The 18764-nt window shown below is 42.2% G+C and overlaps 1 protein-coding gene across 1 annotated transcript in view; it reads left to right on the top strand.

The window, feature by feature from the left end:
• The window catches only part of ntrk3b (neurotrophic tyrosine kinase, receptor, type 3b), a 252649-nt gene that overhangs the window by 176385 nt on the left and 57500 nt on the right, over positions 1–18764 (top strand). Inside the window, exon 12 of the mRNA XM_079554795.1 lies at positions 17860–18048. Coding sequence (XP_079410921.1) covers positions 17860–18048 — 189 coding nt within the window. The remainder of the gene's footprint in view (positions 1–17859; positions 18049–18764) is intronic.

The following is an 18764-nucleotide window of genomic DNA, read 5'->3' as shown; positions in this document are numbered from 1 at the left end:
GCTAGCAACATCTTTGGTCGTTTTAAGTGACTGAGGTCACACACAAAGACAGACAGGTACGCATCAACTCGTCTAAACTCAGGTAAGAACATATCTCAGTGTGTGAAAACGGTGGCTTGTTCCTGTAAAGTGCTCAAAAATGTGAAACATACAGTCAATTCCTTTAAAGTTTTTAGCAGAACTTAAGTCATGTGACGTACAGCTGGCAAGTGATGGTTTACTTCGGGCGACAATTGCAGGGTTTGGCCCTCAGTCTTTTGACGATGAAGAAAATCGGCCCTCCACCAAACAAACTTGCCTACCCCTGTACTTGGGCATTAAAAAAAAAAAAAAAAAAACTCCATTATCCCTCCAGTAAACCCCTCTAATTCCTGTCTGTCATGCCACTACACTGTGCTAAAGTGGATCTACACAGCATAAGACCCTTTAATAGTAGACATTACTTCAGCGTCTACTGATCCTAATGTTGCAGTCGTGGATTATATTTGACACGCTGCATGAACGGGGGAAAAAGAAGTTTGTGTTTTTTCTGCTATGTGTAGCGTATAGTGTTCCTACGAAAGCAGGTTGATGTTAGCGCTAACCTTGGCAGCGCACCTTGCATGGCTGCCCCTGTAAGCCATCAGTCTGCCGGGAGTATTGACTGAAATGTTAAAAAGCCTGTGTGCCTGACTGGCTTGGCACCGCAGCAGCAGCAGCAGCAGCAGCAGCAGGACCATTGGCTTGCTATACGTCAAATGTACTGTAGATATGTCATATACACGTACAAGGTGAACCGCCGGGTCGAGATTATTCTCAATTGAATGGACACTTACATGACCATTAATCCACTGATAGATATTATGAAGCATCCATCCGTCTGGGTCCGTAGGTGCGCGGCTGACGTGACCTGCCAGCGCGCCGCGTTGGTAGTCGCTGCAGGACTGAAATAAACAAGGTCAGGAATACATCTTGTTACCGTGGAGAAGGCACCCTTGAAAAGAGGAGTCACTTTGTGTTTGTTGTGGTGCTGCTATAAGTAACTCTGGCCTAAAGGGGGCCAAATCAGGGAAGTTTGTATTGTCAGCTTTTTGTATCATATAAAGTGCACAATAAGGTTGCTGGAATGAACTTTTCACAGTATAGTCTCCGAAACTGTGCAAACTATGTCGCATTTTGAGATACGGACAGAAGACAAAAGAATAACAGCAATTTCCCGGTAATTTCACATTCATATTTGTGGATGACATCTGTGAAAAAGCAGTGGATTAAACCATGCAAACTGGCGCACACCCCAAAAAAAAAGTTTGTTTTTGTCCCTGTAGTGTCATATTTATACCTCACAACCAGCTGCCAAATTAGATTTCAAGCTCAGACAATATCGTGGGTGAGGTCGTCCCGCTGGTGCAGACAGTCGTGTCCCCTTTATTTTTTTTGTCATACAAGAAGGAGCTTTTGTGCAATATGTAAGAGGCATTTTTTCGAACGCAGACAGACAGAAATACACCTTTTATCTTTACAAAATATCAAGTAGAAGAGAGAGGCATATGAGCCCATCAGATTCCGAAGGTGGGGGGTCCATACCGGTAGGTAGTTCCACTTTGCCTCTGCGACTCCGAGGCACGGCTTGACGGCCTCGCTTCCCTCCTTCTTCCCCAGGGCAGCTACATAGTCTGAGCAGTAGTGTTGTTGTAGAACTACTGTATAAAGTAGATCAGTCAAAGTGTGAACCTTATACACAGCGCGAGGCCACATAAAGACTGTTGATTAAATGTTGTATTTCATAGGAATTGATTAAACTTGTTCCACTCCCTTGTATATCTCTTACTCGTCTCATATATATTCCATACATACTATCCGGTCTTTGTGTAGCTATAGTGCACTCAGTCCCTCAGTGTCCTTTCATACAAAGCTGCGATGATGCCTGCTAATAGACGGCACTCGGCGGGGGAGCGCCGGGTTGATTTGGGTTCCATGTGTCTTAGTTAGATATGTAATTACAATGAAACCCCCTCCCCTTGGCGGCGCACACATCCTCTCTTTCTTTCTCCCTCTCTCTCTCCATATCCTCCAGCCTAACAAAACTGTTTTGCCTCTGAACCGTCCAAGACCCCCCGGGGCTGAAGACAAGAACGGGGGGGGGGGAATGAGGCGTGGGGCTGCGAGAGCCATCGCCGGCACACAGAATAAATGATGGGTGTCGTATGGAAGGCTCTTTTAAGATATGATGAAACAGCAGTAACTAGAGCACAACATGCTGATGGAGTCGTTCCCCGCTTGTGATTAATTGGTTTTGCTGCCATTTTGGGGGCATTTCATTTTGGTAATCATCGCCGCCTATGATTGTATTGGGCAACATTACAGGCTTGCATAACAGCACTGATGAAAGTAGGGCAAGGCGGGTTGGGGAGAGACAACCCAAATACCCCCCGATGAGCAAAAAAAAAATCAATTAAAGAGCATGGACTTATTTTTCTCACCATTGGAATCAAAAGCACGTAGCCTCATTCTCCAGGTGCTTCTGGCAAAGATCTGAAGATGGTCACTGCAGTCGGTCACTGCTCATCGGTCGAGAATCAGAATTACTTTATAAATCCACATGCGAAATTCATCATTTGCTGCTGCTCGAATAAATTTTGAAAACTGTCCATGGTTTAAGGGATTCTCAAACTCAATGCACTGAAATATTTAGATCTTAGGATGCCTCCAGATATAAACCTGAACTATAACTATGGGGTTTTCTTTGCGCAATCCATCAAAATCTATGTCTTTTTCATTAACAGTTCCACTTATCGATGCCGCAGCCTCTAATTAATATTATAACCTGCAGGCCGAAGCCGCTGCAGATTCCCGATTGCAGATCCACGCACCACTTTCACTTTATCATAAACTAAAGTCTGCCCTGTTTTAGGATCCGCACTGCACGTCGTAACGGGTCCATATGAATCTGTCCTCTGATAAACGTGCAGGTAATACACACTGAAGAACCAAAACGTTCACCTGCTAATATTATGCTTCTGCTCGCGTCGCACAGCATCATACAGGGCAGAAACCCCCCACCCTCGTTCATAAAATTAGAGGAAGGGAGAGATGGGGAACAAAAATCACTAAATACCTGTTTATGTGTTTCCTCCTCTTCACGTCATTGTCAGCAAGTTGAATTAGTCTAATGAGAAGCTGTGTCTCCTGCTCTGAAATAAACACATCCACTTTAGATCCTGTTAATTTAATAATAATTTTACAATAATTTACAATTTTTTAAATGCTTTTTATGATCGGAAGTTTATGTCAGAGTAGCTTTGTATGTTGTGAAGAAGCATACTTAACTGAATGTAAATCTTTTGTGTATAATTCGACCGAATAAACTGAACTGAGCTGAACTGAACTGTCAAAAGAGGCCCATTTATTATAGCCCTGTTCAAATCTAAAACTAACAGCTAGCACATTGTGCAGCCTATGTTTTATTTATTTGGAATCGATAAAGAAGCGGCTCGATAAGGAAAACGATCAATGACATTAATATTGATAAAATCTTTTAAAATCCCAACCCTATCTATAACAGGGCAAAATTTGGGATTAATCACCCCAAGCCTTTTGAAAAAGTGTCTAAAATAAAAAATCTCCACCCGCAGAGGAGTCTGAATACTGCCTGATGCAGGCACCTCACAGTTTGAAAAACTCTACTCGAGATAAAATAATGGCATGCAGAAAACCATCAGATCCTTGTGAACCCGTTTGCTCCCCACAGTGGGTTAGTAATTGTGCACTGCTCATGTGACGGTGTGTAACTGAGCTGAATGGTAGCAGTGGGAATGGCACTAAACGTACCCAAGTGCACAAAACGTGGTTAACAATGACCCTAATGCGCTACCTCCAATTCATTTGCAGCCCACATAGAGTGCTTGTGTGTGTTAGCCTAAGTAGCTGAGAAAGGCTCTGATTAAAAATGAATCAGCTGCTGTTGTGTGAAGCTGCGGCGCTTGGTGCCTCCGAGCGTCTCCGGAGTTTCATGTAAGTCTCCAGAGACAAAGGTGTTTTTTTTGTAATGAGGCAAAAACAGGAAATTCACTGTTGTTTTCACTCTCCTTCAAAATTCCTACATGATTTTAGCCGTCCACGATTCTTCTACATCAGTTTACCTCAGTTTACCGCATAAATTTGAGTGCAAAAAACAAACTATTTTGTACTGATTTATGAGTATACAACCTGAGGTGAACTGCATTTCTGATCAAGTCAACTGTCAGTAAACTATTGCTTGCACTGGCAGACATTCACTAGGCCACCAAATGCTGAATTTTCGACTTGTTTTATGGTTAATACCTCTGTAATGGCAGGATCTATCAACATGAAACAAGCTCACAAAGTTCAACATCTTCACTCACAGCACAATTGAACTACGGTTGAATTACTGTCTCATAAAAGGTGTCCAAAAGTGGTGACAATATTCAAAATGATGTGCTTGATGTTGGTCAGATGAAAGGACTTTTAGCCTTAAAGGGACTATACCTAGTTTAAAAATGTTAAAATTAAGTGTTTTCCTCCCCCTACATGTTCCAGCCATGTCCTAATGTGTAAAATGAGCCGTTCACCACAACTGCCTCTAAAATCCTGCAGTATCACTCATAAAGGTGTCACTTCGGGCCCGAATTGCCATCATGCACGAGCTTAATATAGAAGGTGCAGTTACACGTATGGCCCTGAGGTGGCGGTAGTGAGTATAAAATGGCCAACTTGCATCCAAGCCCCTTTAAAGGAACAGGCCACCATTTTTATATACTGAGATATGTTCTTACCTTAGCGTAGACGAATTATTTTGTACCTGTCTGGTCTTCACACATAATCTCAGTAAGCAAAACGGTGGCCTATTCCTTTAAAGGAACAGGCTACTGTTTTTCCATACTGAGATTTGTTCTTACCTTTAACGAGTTGATGCGTACATGTCTGGTCTTTACGTGTGCGCTCAGTCATGCAAAAAGTTAGCATTTCGCCTCTCCTCCTGTGGAAGAGCTTGGTCGCTTCTAACTTCACCCCCATTTGATTTTCTGTTTGGAGATTTCTTTCCAAAACTGTGTCTCTATCATTGAATCGTCCCCTGCCCTCCAACTGAAACTATTATGACTTGATATTAAAACACTGGCATGACCACTTAAATAAAGAGCATTGTGAGGAATGAGATTATTATTTCCTGACCTAATTTTTAACCTTTTTGGACCAAATCAGAGACCAAGCACTTAATTCTATGACTTAATAATAACCCAAATGAAATGGCCGTGAATGGGTGGTTGATTTGTTTTTCAAGCATTGAAAGAAAATACGTTATAAGTAAATGCTGCTGCATTGTTAGGCTAATGATGGTGCTGGAATGCAATAGTAGAGTGTACAAATTGTTCTCAACCTTTTACACTACAGACAATAAACACATTATTCTATACTTATCACTTCATCCATCTCCACTCATTATCTCTAATCATATACAGTGTGTAGAGATGTTAAACAGTATACTATTCTCTTATTTCTGTCCATTACTGCTGAAGTCATTTGCAGTATGTTAAAGAAGCTCATACACTAAATGCTGTCTCTGCAGAGCTAAGGTGTTCGTCTTTATCCATCTCTTTCACAAACCCGCTCCACACATGTCTATCTAAAGTGCATGTGGGCTCTGCGTTGTCATGTGCAGACTGAGAAGCATCCCATCTCGCGGGAGCACAATGAGCTAACCGCCTATCGAGCTCTGCAGCCTGCTACAGTATAAATATTTATTAGGACGAGATAAGGACTCATTCGTGTCTAATACTCACTTTGAGTTCAGTCTTTTAACCCCTGGCCAAATCCCTGGCACATTTTATCACAATCTACCACAATGAACCAGTCATAGTTCACCAGCGGTAATACAGGAGCAACGTGACTGAGGGTAAATGCCAGTGATGCGCATTAATATCGTTCTTATTGACATTATGCACAAGCCAGAATAAAATTTGCAAGGCGAATTTGCTGCAATAAACATATTCCACTGTTGAAATAGAATTTGCACATTTCTGAAATGGATGATGCCTATGGGGCAGCATGGCTCAGCTCACAGCGTCTTCTGCCCGTGTTTGGTTTTCTCTGAGTTGATCTTGTTTCCCCAATCGCTAAAAACATATCGGTCTGGTTGGCCCACGCCGCCATGGCAGTTTAGCATAAATCCTCCATCTGCTAAATGCAACTTGATTACTTGTATAGAGACAAACAAAGCATTTTCCCTTTGAGTGTATGTTGTGTGTTCAGTATGATGGTTTTATAGAAAAAATAAATAAATGAATTAACAGGTACTGGTAGAATTGCACATACATTTGAGGACATGGGTACATTGATGTTTTTTATTTTATTTGCCAAAGAGAACAAAAACTAACGGAGGAGTTCATCACCATTACGGTTAGAATTATTCAGCCAAATTCCCCTAAATCCATAGAAATCTGTAAGAATTGCTCAAAAGAAGTAGAACGTCAATGTCACCTGTGTTCTTGATAAAACCACATGCTGAGTATTTGCAGAGGACTGGAACTGTGTCACTCTCAAACCCTCAATGGAAATGTTAGCTGTGATGGAGCAGAAGAGGCATTGGCAAATCTATATGTCGAAGTCTGGTAGTTCTGATGTTATTGTGCGCTATATGTGATGTAAGTTGTGCTTCACTCACACAGATCTTACACATATTCTTAGAAAGTAGAAAGTCTTGGCTTTCAAAAGAGGTATCACAGTGGCATAAACTGTAGGTTGTCAGCTGTCCTGTCAATACGCTTTGAGATTTGGGTATACATAATTGGAGAAAATAACTCTAACCCCCTAAGATGGTAGATAACGTCGAGTCACTAACTATTTCTAAACTAGGAAAAACCTTGAATCAAAAGCATGGGGCTGTTGGCGTACTCCAACACGCCAACCACCCCCCTTCATACCAGAGGTAAACATATCTATTCACATTCGTCTAACAATACCCACTATCGCCAAGCTGCTTTGTGATTTCCACACTGAAGGAATATGTCCCTCAATCTTCTGCGGCGATTTACATGCAAAGTCAAACAGATGCTCGGTGTGGGGATCGTTTGAGATTCCGACGCCATGACAGGAATTATAAACCAGCGAGCGCTGTGCGTATGTTTGTCCTCTACACGCGCATGTCCATGACTTTACCACTCCATTTATGATGCAAAGCCGTTTCCTTAAGAATGTTGCTGCGAGCGTTATTACTTACCCTCTTCCCTCTGCAGAATAAAGAGTAAAATCGCAAACAGACCCTCGCATCTGAATATGCTTTGAATCGAGCGCGGACTTATTCAGAACTACAATAGGTGTTTGTGAAAAGCAATGTAGGTCGGGTTTTTGGTGTACATTTCTACATTCAACTGAATGAACAGAGGCATTTTATTTCCCAGAAGTACTTTAAAGAATGTAAATACAGCTTAGGTTTGGTAGTAGCCGTGATTGCATTAATGGTTTTCATCTTAGGAATGACTTATGGGTAGATTTCCCCTGCAAGCTTCTTATGACTAGCATCTTAAAGGTTCTATGTTTTGTTTCTCACTTACCACAAGGAAAGAGTAAACTTGTGTGTCCAAACTCATCCCCAACGTGCCTGACACATCTATAGTAGGCCTGTCACGATAACAAACTGAAGGTTCGATATATCGCGGCAGGAAAGTATCGCGATAAATGATATCATTGACTCTGACGATACTAGATAATGTCAACTCTCAGGCATCAAAATGACAGCAATCCTTTGTTCTAAAACACCACACAAGCTGCAATAAACGATTAATCGATATAGTATCATCATCATGACAGCCCTAATCTATAGTATCCCAGTTTTTCACAGGTTTAACTTTCAGGGTCATTTTTCAGGGTCAATGCCCCTGTAATTACGAACAAGCAAGCTCATAATTGATAAAACGTCTTTATAATTACATGGACAGTCTTTTTTTCACAAACCACTGCATATTACTGAGGGAGGACATAGTGTAAATAAATGCCATTTCACTATTACTAAAAAAGCCCCCAAAACTCAAGGCAATCTGCTGCCCATTCACTTCAGTTCGTTCAAATGTAGTTAGGTTTAGTGTCAATTCAATCACATGTAAAACTATGTGCAAAGAATCAAAAGTGTATTGTTTTCAAACTCCTGCCACAAAAAGATAGGCAAAACTATATGCAGAACGATATCAAATACGTGTACACAATTGGGGGGCTATAGAAAGAGGGGAGGGAAGAGTTCAACACGGTTTAACCCAGCACAGATCGAGACCTGAAGTTTTTAGTTGGTTTCATTGGATTTATTCTTTTGTGCTGCACTTTTTCTTTAAAATGTGCTATAGAAAAAAAAAAGCAGTTGGATTGGATGGAATTGGAGAAAACGCGGTTATCTGTGGGGGAACAAAATGTCTCCTATACTGCCACACCAGAACTGTAACATCTTTAGCGAATCAATACAATAGGAATACAACTTGCCGTCCGCACCCCAAGGGGAGATTTTGTGAACCTTCCGACCCTTTCTTAAGAATATTATATTAAAAAAAATACTTGCAGAACTTTTCCTGTACTGGTGGATTATTTTTCTTATCTCATTAATAACTCAAAGCCTGTGCACTTTGCTGGAGCGTGTTGGGTGATGTCATTTCCCATCACTTCTTGTGTAAAATTGCTTTGGTGTGTCTTAGGGGAGCTCAAGGGGTAATGCGTTGTCAAAGATATAAAAGTTGATAGGGCACTGTGGGAACCGAGAATCGGAATAACAAACCAAGTGTTTTCTTTTCTTATCACAGTGAACATCATGACCCCGGAGATGCCACGATATGCGCCGTAATTGGCTCTGCGGTGTCATAGGCGATTTGGCTGATTCGTAAGGACAAACTATAATGTCACCTGGTGATTGGATATTTGGATGTCGTTGTCCTTCACACGCGCTTGACTGTTGTTTATGCCACTCTTGGGGAACATTGCTCATAAATATAAGCCATCCAGGAGTTAAGTATCGGTTCCCTGTCAGCTGTGAAGAAACAGTGTCAGTGGATAGTTTGAGAAATAGGTTATATAGCGCCCGGCAGCGTCAGGGGGGACTTTTCTCTCGTCACTGTGAGCAGAGTGAAAAGCAGGTTGAGGACATTCGTCAAAGAAACGACTGACGTGTCGTCTTGAGTGAGCTGTATTCACATCAGCGCCTTCGGGCGACTCAAATGGTGCAGATTTTGGAGGCTAGTACTTCTCTTAGTGCGTTTGATACTTTTCAACCATGCAGCAAACTTCAGACTGCATACATGTTCTTGCTCATAATGCTGCTTGCCAGAGAATCCAGGCTCACGCTTCCCGGCAGAGCCCATGGCCCGTAAGGAGGGGACCCGATCATAAAGTAATGACCGGGGTTCTCTGGATTGGACATAGGGTAATTACGAGGTTGTTAGCCCTAGGGCAGTTATACCATGTCAGCATTTTCAGGTCGGCATACTGCAGAAGTCGCCAGCTCCAACAGCCATGGCACCCCGTTAGTCACTATCTGCAAACTCATGCTAGGAGTAGCAACACCCTTCATGGTTCAAAGGAATGGCATTCATACTGCACCACATGTAGGGGAGGGGTGGTTCTGCATCGTAACTGCTACTATACCCCACATGCTTATACCGTGCCATACTGTATATGTTCCCTTTTATACTCACCCAAAACGTGCAATTGCCGCAAACAAACGTTCTATTTTCGATTTTCCCATCCAACAACCGTGACATGTTAATAATCTGTGTGAGTCACTGTAATTGATGCATGTTCCTGATCAGATTTACAAGACAGAGACAGGCATTGACAATTTCCTGTGCCTCTCTTTAACAAATGCATTCTGTGGCACTGATGTTTGTTTAACAAGCCTCAAAAATCCTCAGCACAAACTCTGAACTGCATTTACAGATGTCTGCATTATTAATGCTCACTCTCTCTCTTCACCACACCCCAACCACAGCAGAAACAGTGGCAGCTTTTTTTTTTTTTCATAGAACCTGTGCCTTACACAACAAACCAATGAATTCTTCTCATCAAGAGGAGAAGCTTGTCAATATGATATATACATGATAATTATTTATGAATTCAGTATATGTACCTGTTCCCAATGCATGTTGGGCTGCCCTTTGTCACCAGTTCTGTTCTTTTAGGTCCCAGAATTTTTTGGGACCGGAGGGTGTCCATTTTGGTAACTACAGGATGTCATCTCTGCTGTTTGCAGATGTTGTTCTGTTGGCTTCATCAAATCAGGGCCTTTAGTGGGCACGGGGCAGTTTGCAGCAGAGTGTGAAGGATGAAAATCAGTATCTCCAAATTCAAGCCATTCTTCTCCACCGAAAAACATGGCTTCCCCTCTTCAGGTCGGTGGAGAGTCCTTGCCTCAAGTGGAGGAGCTCAAGTATATCAGGGTCGTGTTCATGAGTAAGGGGCGGAGCATGAGATTGACAGACGGATCGGTGCAGCGTCTGCAGTGATGAGGAAGCTGTATCTGCTGAAGAGGGAGCTGAATCGGGGACAAAGCTCTCGATCTACGATCTCCTGCCATCACCTGTGGTCATGACATCTGTGTAATGACCGAAAAGACAAGATTGTGGATAAAGTCGATCGAAATAAGTTTACTTTGCATTTTGGCTGGGCGCCCCTTTAGAGATAAGGGGCTCAGTTTCCCAGAAGAATCTCGGATTAGAGCCGCTGCTCCTTCATGTCAAGAGGAGTAAGTGAGGTGACTTGGGCTTCAGTTTCCGATGCCTCATGGTCGCCTCCCTGGGGAGATGTTCTGGTTATGTCCCACTGGGAGGAGGCCCCCAGGAAGACCCAGGACACCCTGGAGAGATTGTCTCTGGCCTGACCTGGTGTCACCTCGGGACCCCCCAGAACAGCTTGAGGAAGTGTGTGTGGGAAGTAGAGAAGTCTGGGTATCTCAGCTCACCTCCACCACCCAGGCCCGGATGAAGCAGAAGAAAATTGATGAATGGAGGGGCGGCTTGAAGTGGACAAACATTTAAAAAATTGGCTTTTAAAAATGATTGTTTGTATGTACATTTTTTGCCAAGGTTTTTTTTTTTTTGGATAAAGCAGTTTTTTTTAAAGGTAGTCATCAAACAATATAACAAATCAATGTTGTCTCTAAGCTAACCATCCAACCAGTGTCTCCTTTTAAAAAGAATTTAGATCTGTTATACTTTGATGATCTGCCTCTGTGGTGTATGAACATTAAAGAGAACATTCTATCCGGCTTCCAGTTTTCCCTGGAAGCCTCTCTCTACCGCTCTCTCTCACGGCACTGCACATTTTCAGCTGCTTCCTTGGATGGATGGATGTGTTTTTTTCCAAATCCCAAATGGAGCAAGGCCTTGACTCGGTATCTTCTCCTCCGCGCTCTTTCCTGTTCATTTCACATGTCCTCCAGTTAATTCCACTCCTAATTAACTACCTTTGAAAGGAATCTGTGCGATAATTAACACAAGGAAGTAGAACGGAAGCAATCACACTTTGCAGAATTTATGCACCGCAGGGAAATACCCCGGCGAGCCAGTGTTCCAGCCCCCTCCTCTGCACCCCCTCCGCCCTGTTCCTTTTGTCCCGAGATTCACCTTCAGTGGTTAGACATAAACAACAGCCCCAGAAGCACCTGCTTGCTCCGTTCTGCTCCTCCTTAACTACTGCATTTAAAAAGGAAAAAAGAACGTTGGGCAATGGGATTCTTGGTGTGTAGGGGCAGCGGGAGAAAATAATGTCAGTATTATTCCTTTTTTTAAATTATTTTGATGCAATTTTTCAAGTGCATTTTTTAAAACACTTGAAGGTTTCGCAAAACTACTTCACGTTTAGGTTGTCGTTTCTGCTCTTATGCGAAAGGCTCCTTCACATTCGTCTGTTCAGTCTTGGTAATCAAGCTGGCTTCAAGCTCTCCTGCCATATGTTTGAATATTCACACCATTTATTCTTACTCGTACCATAACTTTGGCTTAAGGTCGATGTTTATGTGCCCTATTTGTGTCTCTAAAGGCTCATTCATGCTCTGTAATGTAGCAATGTAGCAGTACACGAGCTAACCACTGGGGACACTACTGCGCACAGCTAAACAGGAGAAGCAGAACAAAAGGCTAAACTTCTAAAAGGTGATTTGAACCAATCTGCAAACAAACCATTACTGCTTTACTTCCTTTTCTCGCCTATTGTCCAGTAAGTGTGGTGTAGGAAAACATCGTGGGTGGCGCCATACTGTTTTGGTCCCTGCTCTTTATCTCCCATTTTGGTTCCCAAGTTTTCCTTAACACATGCTGGACATTAGAAACGTGTGGAAGAAAATGGGAGCATATCAAAAGAAGATGCCCTTGAACTTTTTACTGTCCCGGATTATGTAATAGGTCGCCATGGTATTTAGCACCACATTTTCATGCGTGTCCCCATTGCTGCAGATGATCCAGACTCCACTGTGGAGTTAGCGTGTCCTCCCATCTCTCTCTCTCTCTCTCTCTCCCTCTCTGTCTCGTCAGTGCACAGACTTGGAGGTTAATTGCGGGATCTAAAGTGCCTGTAGGTGCACATGTGAGTGTGAATGGCTGCCTGTGTCTGTGATAAAGTGGTAACTTGTCCAGGCCGCACAATGTCAGCCTCGATCAGGGCCTGCTCTCCCATCTCTGTCAAGGGTAATATAATGGGGGTATAGTCCGCTGCATGATAAAGAAGAGGACAATTAGGTGACCTTACCAGCCAATGAAACCCGAGACAGTCTTCCAAGTGGTGTGGGAAGTCACGCGTTATTTTAAAATATTATCAGAGAGTTTAAGAGGAAGGTATTGTGACGGATAGAGTTCAGCCTGCCAGGTTTAAATGTTGAAATCTACGGGATTTTGTCTAATGTTCTCATCCTAGAATAGTCGGAATAAGAGATCATGGGCCAGATCTTGTGGTGGCGCACGGGGCGGCGCAGGCTCTTGGCGAATTATTTTCCGAGTGGTGGCGCTATATGTGCCATTCGCCTCCGCCACCTGTGAGGGGGCGTAACAAGAGGAGGTGACTGCACTGATGGAAACACGGCTGACATTCACTTCCTCGTTTACATTGCGCTGGCTTGCGTTCTTTCTTAAGCCTTAGGCTCTCACAGGTCAAACTAAAAACTTTATTTACCCCATCGTGAGCTAAACGATGTTCACGTCTCGAGAGAAAAAGAGCTACACATTCACTCTCCTGGACGCGGAGTCGATCTGGTTGGAGGAAAATCTGTGTCTCCACCCACTTAAATGCGCTAAGTCTGGAGTGGCAAGATCACAAAGTGCGCTCCTACTGAGAGCAAAATGTCACGCTATCGTCTCCGTTTTGATGCAAAAGATCGGGCCCCATGTGTTTTGACACATCTGTAAGACAGAAAAGGTGGTCTTAGATGTCCTACCATGGCAATGAATTTATGATTTGTTTCCATTTTTGGGCACTCGGTTTGGAATGATGATGATGTAAGTGCATAGACATTTGAATTGTGCAGACCAGATTTTCAGTTCACCTGTTCACATGCACATTTAAAGGGATTTAAGATCATTTACTTTGGGGTAGGGAGGTGGACTGAGCATAATCAGCAGACACAGGTAAAGTCAGTTCAAGTCAACGCGAGTTATTATAAACAAAAAAAAAGTTGTTCCCTCAGATGTCATCAGTATCTATGCAACTTTTATTTTTACTACTTACAGTTGAATAAAGAGGCACTGTAATCCGCAGCCTCAGCACAAAAACCTAAGGCCCAGAGAGCTTTTAAAAAACATATTTCCTTCTTTTGCCTATTTGTTCATGGTCGCTCATTTGTAAAGAAGTTAACTCCATTCCCACTGTGCTTTTATTGCCTCGTGGCCTTGTCCTTAGATAGGAAATTCTGGCCCCGCGCTCCAAAAATTTTAATGAAGGGCCCCATTTGGACACCCGACGAAGGAGGAAGAGTGGCTGCTCGTGCTCGCATAGAGTAAATTGGATTGACTTCCGAACTTAGACAAACAGATGATGCAAATGCCACGCTTGATCAATTGATTTGGCCAAATTAGCTAATGCACCTGCAAACTGCTCTGACTTATAAAGAAAACAGGGCACAGCTCCGAGCCGCGGCGAGCCCAGGCTGATGTTATGTAAAAGACTATGAGTCATGCTGCCTGGTGTCATGTGACTGGAGGATCATGGGAGAATTACACACCAGTGCCAAGAAAAATGTTGCTCTGTTAAATACACATTGTCCATCAAAATGTGAAAAGCCAGCAGGGGAAGAATACTAACTGGTGTTTCTGTATTCCTGATGCTCCGAATTTAACAAACTTTTCTGATGAAATATTGTTTGGACTTTGCACAGGCTGAATACTGAATCTGCTCATCTCCACAGTTACTCAGGTTTGGCTCTGGCCAGGGCAAGGATTTTAGAAACAGTGAGGCCCATATTAATTTAGTAGTGGGGGATGTGGAGGCCCCCCCTCAGGAAATTTTGAATTGAAAAATACAATTTAGCGCAATGTGATGTGTTCTAGACGACCGTATTTCATTTTAATCAGTCTTATTACACAGTGATGAAAATCAGAAAACAAAGCACATTATGATAGTCTGCCAGTGGACTTAATGCGAATCTAATTTAAGTGCATTGAGAGGATTTTTCTTAATGTAAGTGTACAAACACTGGAGATTTTATTTGATTACCAACCCAACTCTGGGCCAAATTTACTCATTTCAGGAAAATTGTACTATTTCTATATTGCTTTTCAAGTGTTTCAATCTGGTATTACTTTTAAAAGGTTATCGTTGTAGTGTTTCCCATGGAGCCGTCCCTCTTCCTGCTCCATCTGACCAGCAGCCCCGCATTTTAGAGAAGACACAGCTCCAGACAACACTAAGGATAAAACCTCTGCTTAGTCACTAACAATGAGGACTAATGATTCTTCCTCTAATACAGAGGAAATGCAATGTAGAAAGACCCACATCGCGGTGCACTTGCTTTTTCACCCACAAACGACGCTTGATTTCATTTGGATAGTAGGCAGAAAACGTGAATATGAGGCAGATTATTGTCTAATAAAAAACAATGAAAAGGTACAACATGCTGTTTTTGCAGATGCCCATTGAACCTGCTGCTTCCCTCACTGTGTGTCCAGTGCACGGGCTGGATCCTCTGCAAAATTAATGAAAAGTTTGAGCTGCCTTCATATACCAAATTTACTTTCAGTCATAGATCAAAGTTTGTGTCTTTTTTGTGCTCTGCTGGGCAGTGTCTGAAACTTACGCAGTCATGGACATGCTCGCTCTTGTCCCCGTTCTCAAACACTCGCTGCAGGAGCACATTTAGATTGTATTTGTGCCGTAGAGAATTTTTTTTTAAACATTACCGAGATGACCTCAATGTTGGCCGTAGTTTTGACCAGGCCAGACTTGTCAATTAAGTTAAATTTCAGACTTGCTTGGAAAATTTCACAGACGTCACATTTTTCACATATGCCATGGGGGTCAGTCTACACTTTCACAGTGCATTTATTGATTAAGTGAAAGGTCGAAGCAGTGAATATGCAGTGCAAGAGTAAAAACAGAAAAGGTCAACATGAAGAAACTTCATGTTGTTCACAAAATCTCGAGATGTTGCAACAGAGAGAAACTGGATACATTCCTGGAATAAGTGCACTTCATTATACTGCGCACAACCTTTTCTGAGCTGCTGTGTTCATCACAGACATAACATAAATGCAATTTTCAACGTGGTATCGAGTCAGGATGTTCAATTTCCTTCTGGCTTAAAAAAAAAACGTTTTTTTCATCTTTACAAAAATCAATATGAGGAATCATTTATGTTGTTGCAGTTTCATTCTAGTCCACTCACACTGTCACTGTTTTCTTGCATAATATTATGAAATCCCCATTTTAATTTCTTTACATTTTCCAGCAGATTGTTTTATCTCAAGTTTTGGACATTTGAATATATGTTTTTTTTTCTCTATTAACCATTTCTTCTATACACCATTTGTGCTTTGTATAGTGACCATTTTCATAAATAGCCCCGCAGTATACTGTATTGTGCTGTGTTCTTTTTTATAAAGCACAGCATGGGCCAGATAATAAAAACTGAGTCATATTCATTATGCAGAAAAATCAATTACCAAGATTTTTTTGCTATCCTATTGGTTTTGAGGAACACCAATATAGTGGTGTATATATAATATACACCACTATATAATGATTGCAATTATTATGTCCTGCAAACCACAAAACATCTCCAATAGGATTTATTTCTGGTCTGTCAATCAATATATAAAGAAAAAAAACCTACGGTCCTGGACTTGTTTAAAGCAGAACTAAGTAACTTGTTTATCTTAAAATATCATTTCCATAGTCCCTCTGGGTGTATTACCAGTGTTGATGGGATGATTGTGGGGGGGGGGGGCTAGAAAACCACACTTGCAGCATTCTCTGCTCTGACCCGGAGCACCAATACACACTAATCGAATCACGAAGAAGAAGCTAACAGGCTAATCGGGCACACAAAGCATTGTGTAATTGGGTTGTGGCACAATGTACAATATCCCTCTCTCCCTTTGTCTTTTCTGTCGTAGTATTTACTCTCATGGACAATTAAAAACGACCATGCTACGACACCTGCAGTGGCGCTTATGGCCTCTTGGGGCATGAGTTACTTAGTTCTGCTTTAAAGGGTACACTATGACCTGAACATGATTTAAAAAAATAAATAATAATAATCTTTTTTCAAATCCAATCGCAATACATGTCAAAAGAATTGCAGTTTTGTTTTGTTTTCCCACAAATCGTACAGCACTATTGGGACACAAGGGATGCGGTCTGATAGATACCGGTAATTGAAATGTCCGCAATGATTGTGTGACCCTTTCATGGCACTTATTTGCAAAATGCGTTTTGGAGGGTATTTTCTCAATCATATTGTCCCCTAAATAAAACGGAAATAAAACACAGACTCCTATACGATCCTATTAAGTTTCTATTAAATGTCCCCTTAACACAAACGTGTGCTATGATCATATCCATCTATAGAGGCTGCTCATGCCGGAAAGCGCTATAGTGACTGTGTCTGGCGATGCATAGTGAGCAGGCGGTCACAATGTTTTGCCTTATATGTCAATTCGCATGTAAGGCTAACCAAGGTTTCAACCTGTACCTCTTGTGCCAGTGACGGCCGGCCGCGGAGGCAGATGTAAACAAATGGCGGCCTACGTGCGACACCTCTCACACATGGCTAGATCGAATCATGTTCTATATCGAGGAGCTGATTACTGTTTACCGTGTGTGGAGGTGGGAGAGGGGCAACGCTTTTGTTTGCTTTATATTCACCTGCCACATACCATCAGCCTCACATCGTTTCCTGTACACTTGATTGCACCGCGTTGGCTTAGACTTCCTGTTATAGAACACAGCAAACCACAACGGGGGGCTTTCCGTATTCCCGATTAGATGGAGGGATTTAAAATATTGTGGTTATTGAATGAATGAAAATAATCGCTCCTTATAAGACCAACCGAAAAAGGCATCTTTGCTGGTTTGTCAGAATCCATTTTGCGCCTTCTTGCTTGGCAATGAATGATTGACACTATTTGTCCAGGCTCAGGATGAAAAAAAGAGCTTGTGAAACCATTGTGGTAGGATCAGGAATGGTCTCTGTGAGAGAGAGAAATGCACCATTATTGCTTTCTAATATTATTTTGTCATATTATGACCGCTGATGCAATAAAATGTAGGTCAACAAAGCCATAAAAATAGATACAATGGGTCAAATGCAAAGGGCAAAATTTCCCACTGCTATGTTAACGAAATCCGAGAAACGTATATTATCCTTATTATGCTTTAATAAATCTCTCGATCTCTGTCATCTCCCAGGTCCAGTGGCTGTGATCAGCGGCGAGGAAGACTCCGCCAGCCCCCTTCATCACGTAAACCACGGGATTATAACTCCCTGTACGCTGGACGCAGGACCCGACGCCGTGGTGATTGGGATGACTCGGATCCCCGTCGTGGAGAACCCGCAGTACTTCAGACATGGGCACAACTGCAACAAACCTACTACCAGTGAGTACAAAAGCGTCCCCTTTTGTTTGCCACATATTGGTTTGTGAAATTGCCAACAAATGTTCCACAAAATACTAATGAAAACGCCGACTGGGGGCCTTCAGCGTGAAACATGCAATTCAGAAATAGCGCCGCTTCCCACTTAAAGCGGAACATTGTAACTTGCTTTCTTTCTGACAATTCGCAAATGTTTCAAGCTCTTGCTTAAAAGACATCTACGGTACACTCCGAAAACAAGTACTTTGGTTTGGTTGTTTGTTTTAAATGCTTTATTGATCTACAGCGGCTTATTCAAAGTTTCCCTTTCTCAGTAGGACACATGTTGCACAGTGTGTCGCTACAGTCGCACATCGGGGCTCGTATCAGAATAGGTGATTTTCTTAGTAACCAACCTCGGGAGCTGGGTGAGTGATAAAGACAAGCTGGCCGTGGGAGGAGCTTGGAAGAAATTGAGGGAGCAATATAGTGTAATATATCGCACAGGTGACGCAATATCTGTATGGTCCCGATGTAGTCTTTTTGGAAAAAACGAGATTTGTGTTTAATTAGAATGGAACATATTGTGCTGAAATGGTTTAGTAAAATATCGTAATAATATTGTTATGGCATATCGCAAGCTAATATGTGATGCCGTGGCACAAAGATTATATGAACATCTTTCATGCATGTTCATTTCATGTCTACGAAGGAACAACAATCTAAACAATACCATACTA

This window comes from Gobius niger (genome assembly GCF_951799975.1).
Source record: "Gobius niger genome assembly, chromosome: 4".
Lineage (NCBI taxonomy): Eukaryota > Metazoa > Chordata > Actinopteri > Gobiiformes > Gobiidae > Gobius > Gobius niger.
Note: the sequence above shows the minus strand (reverse complement) of the source record. Positions and strands in the feature narration are given on the sequence as shown.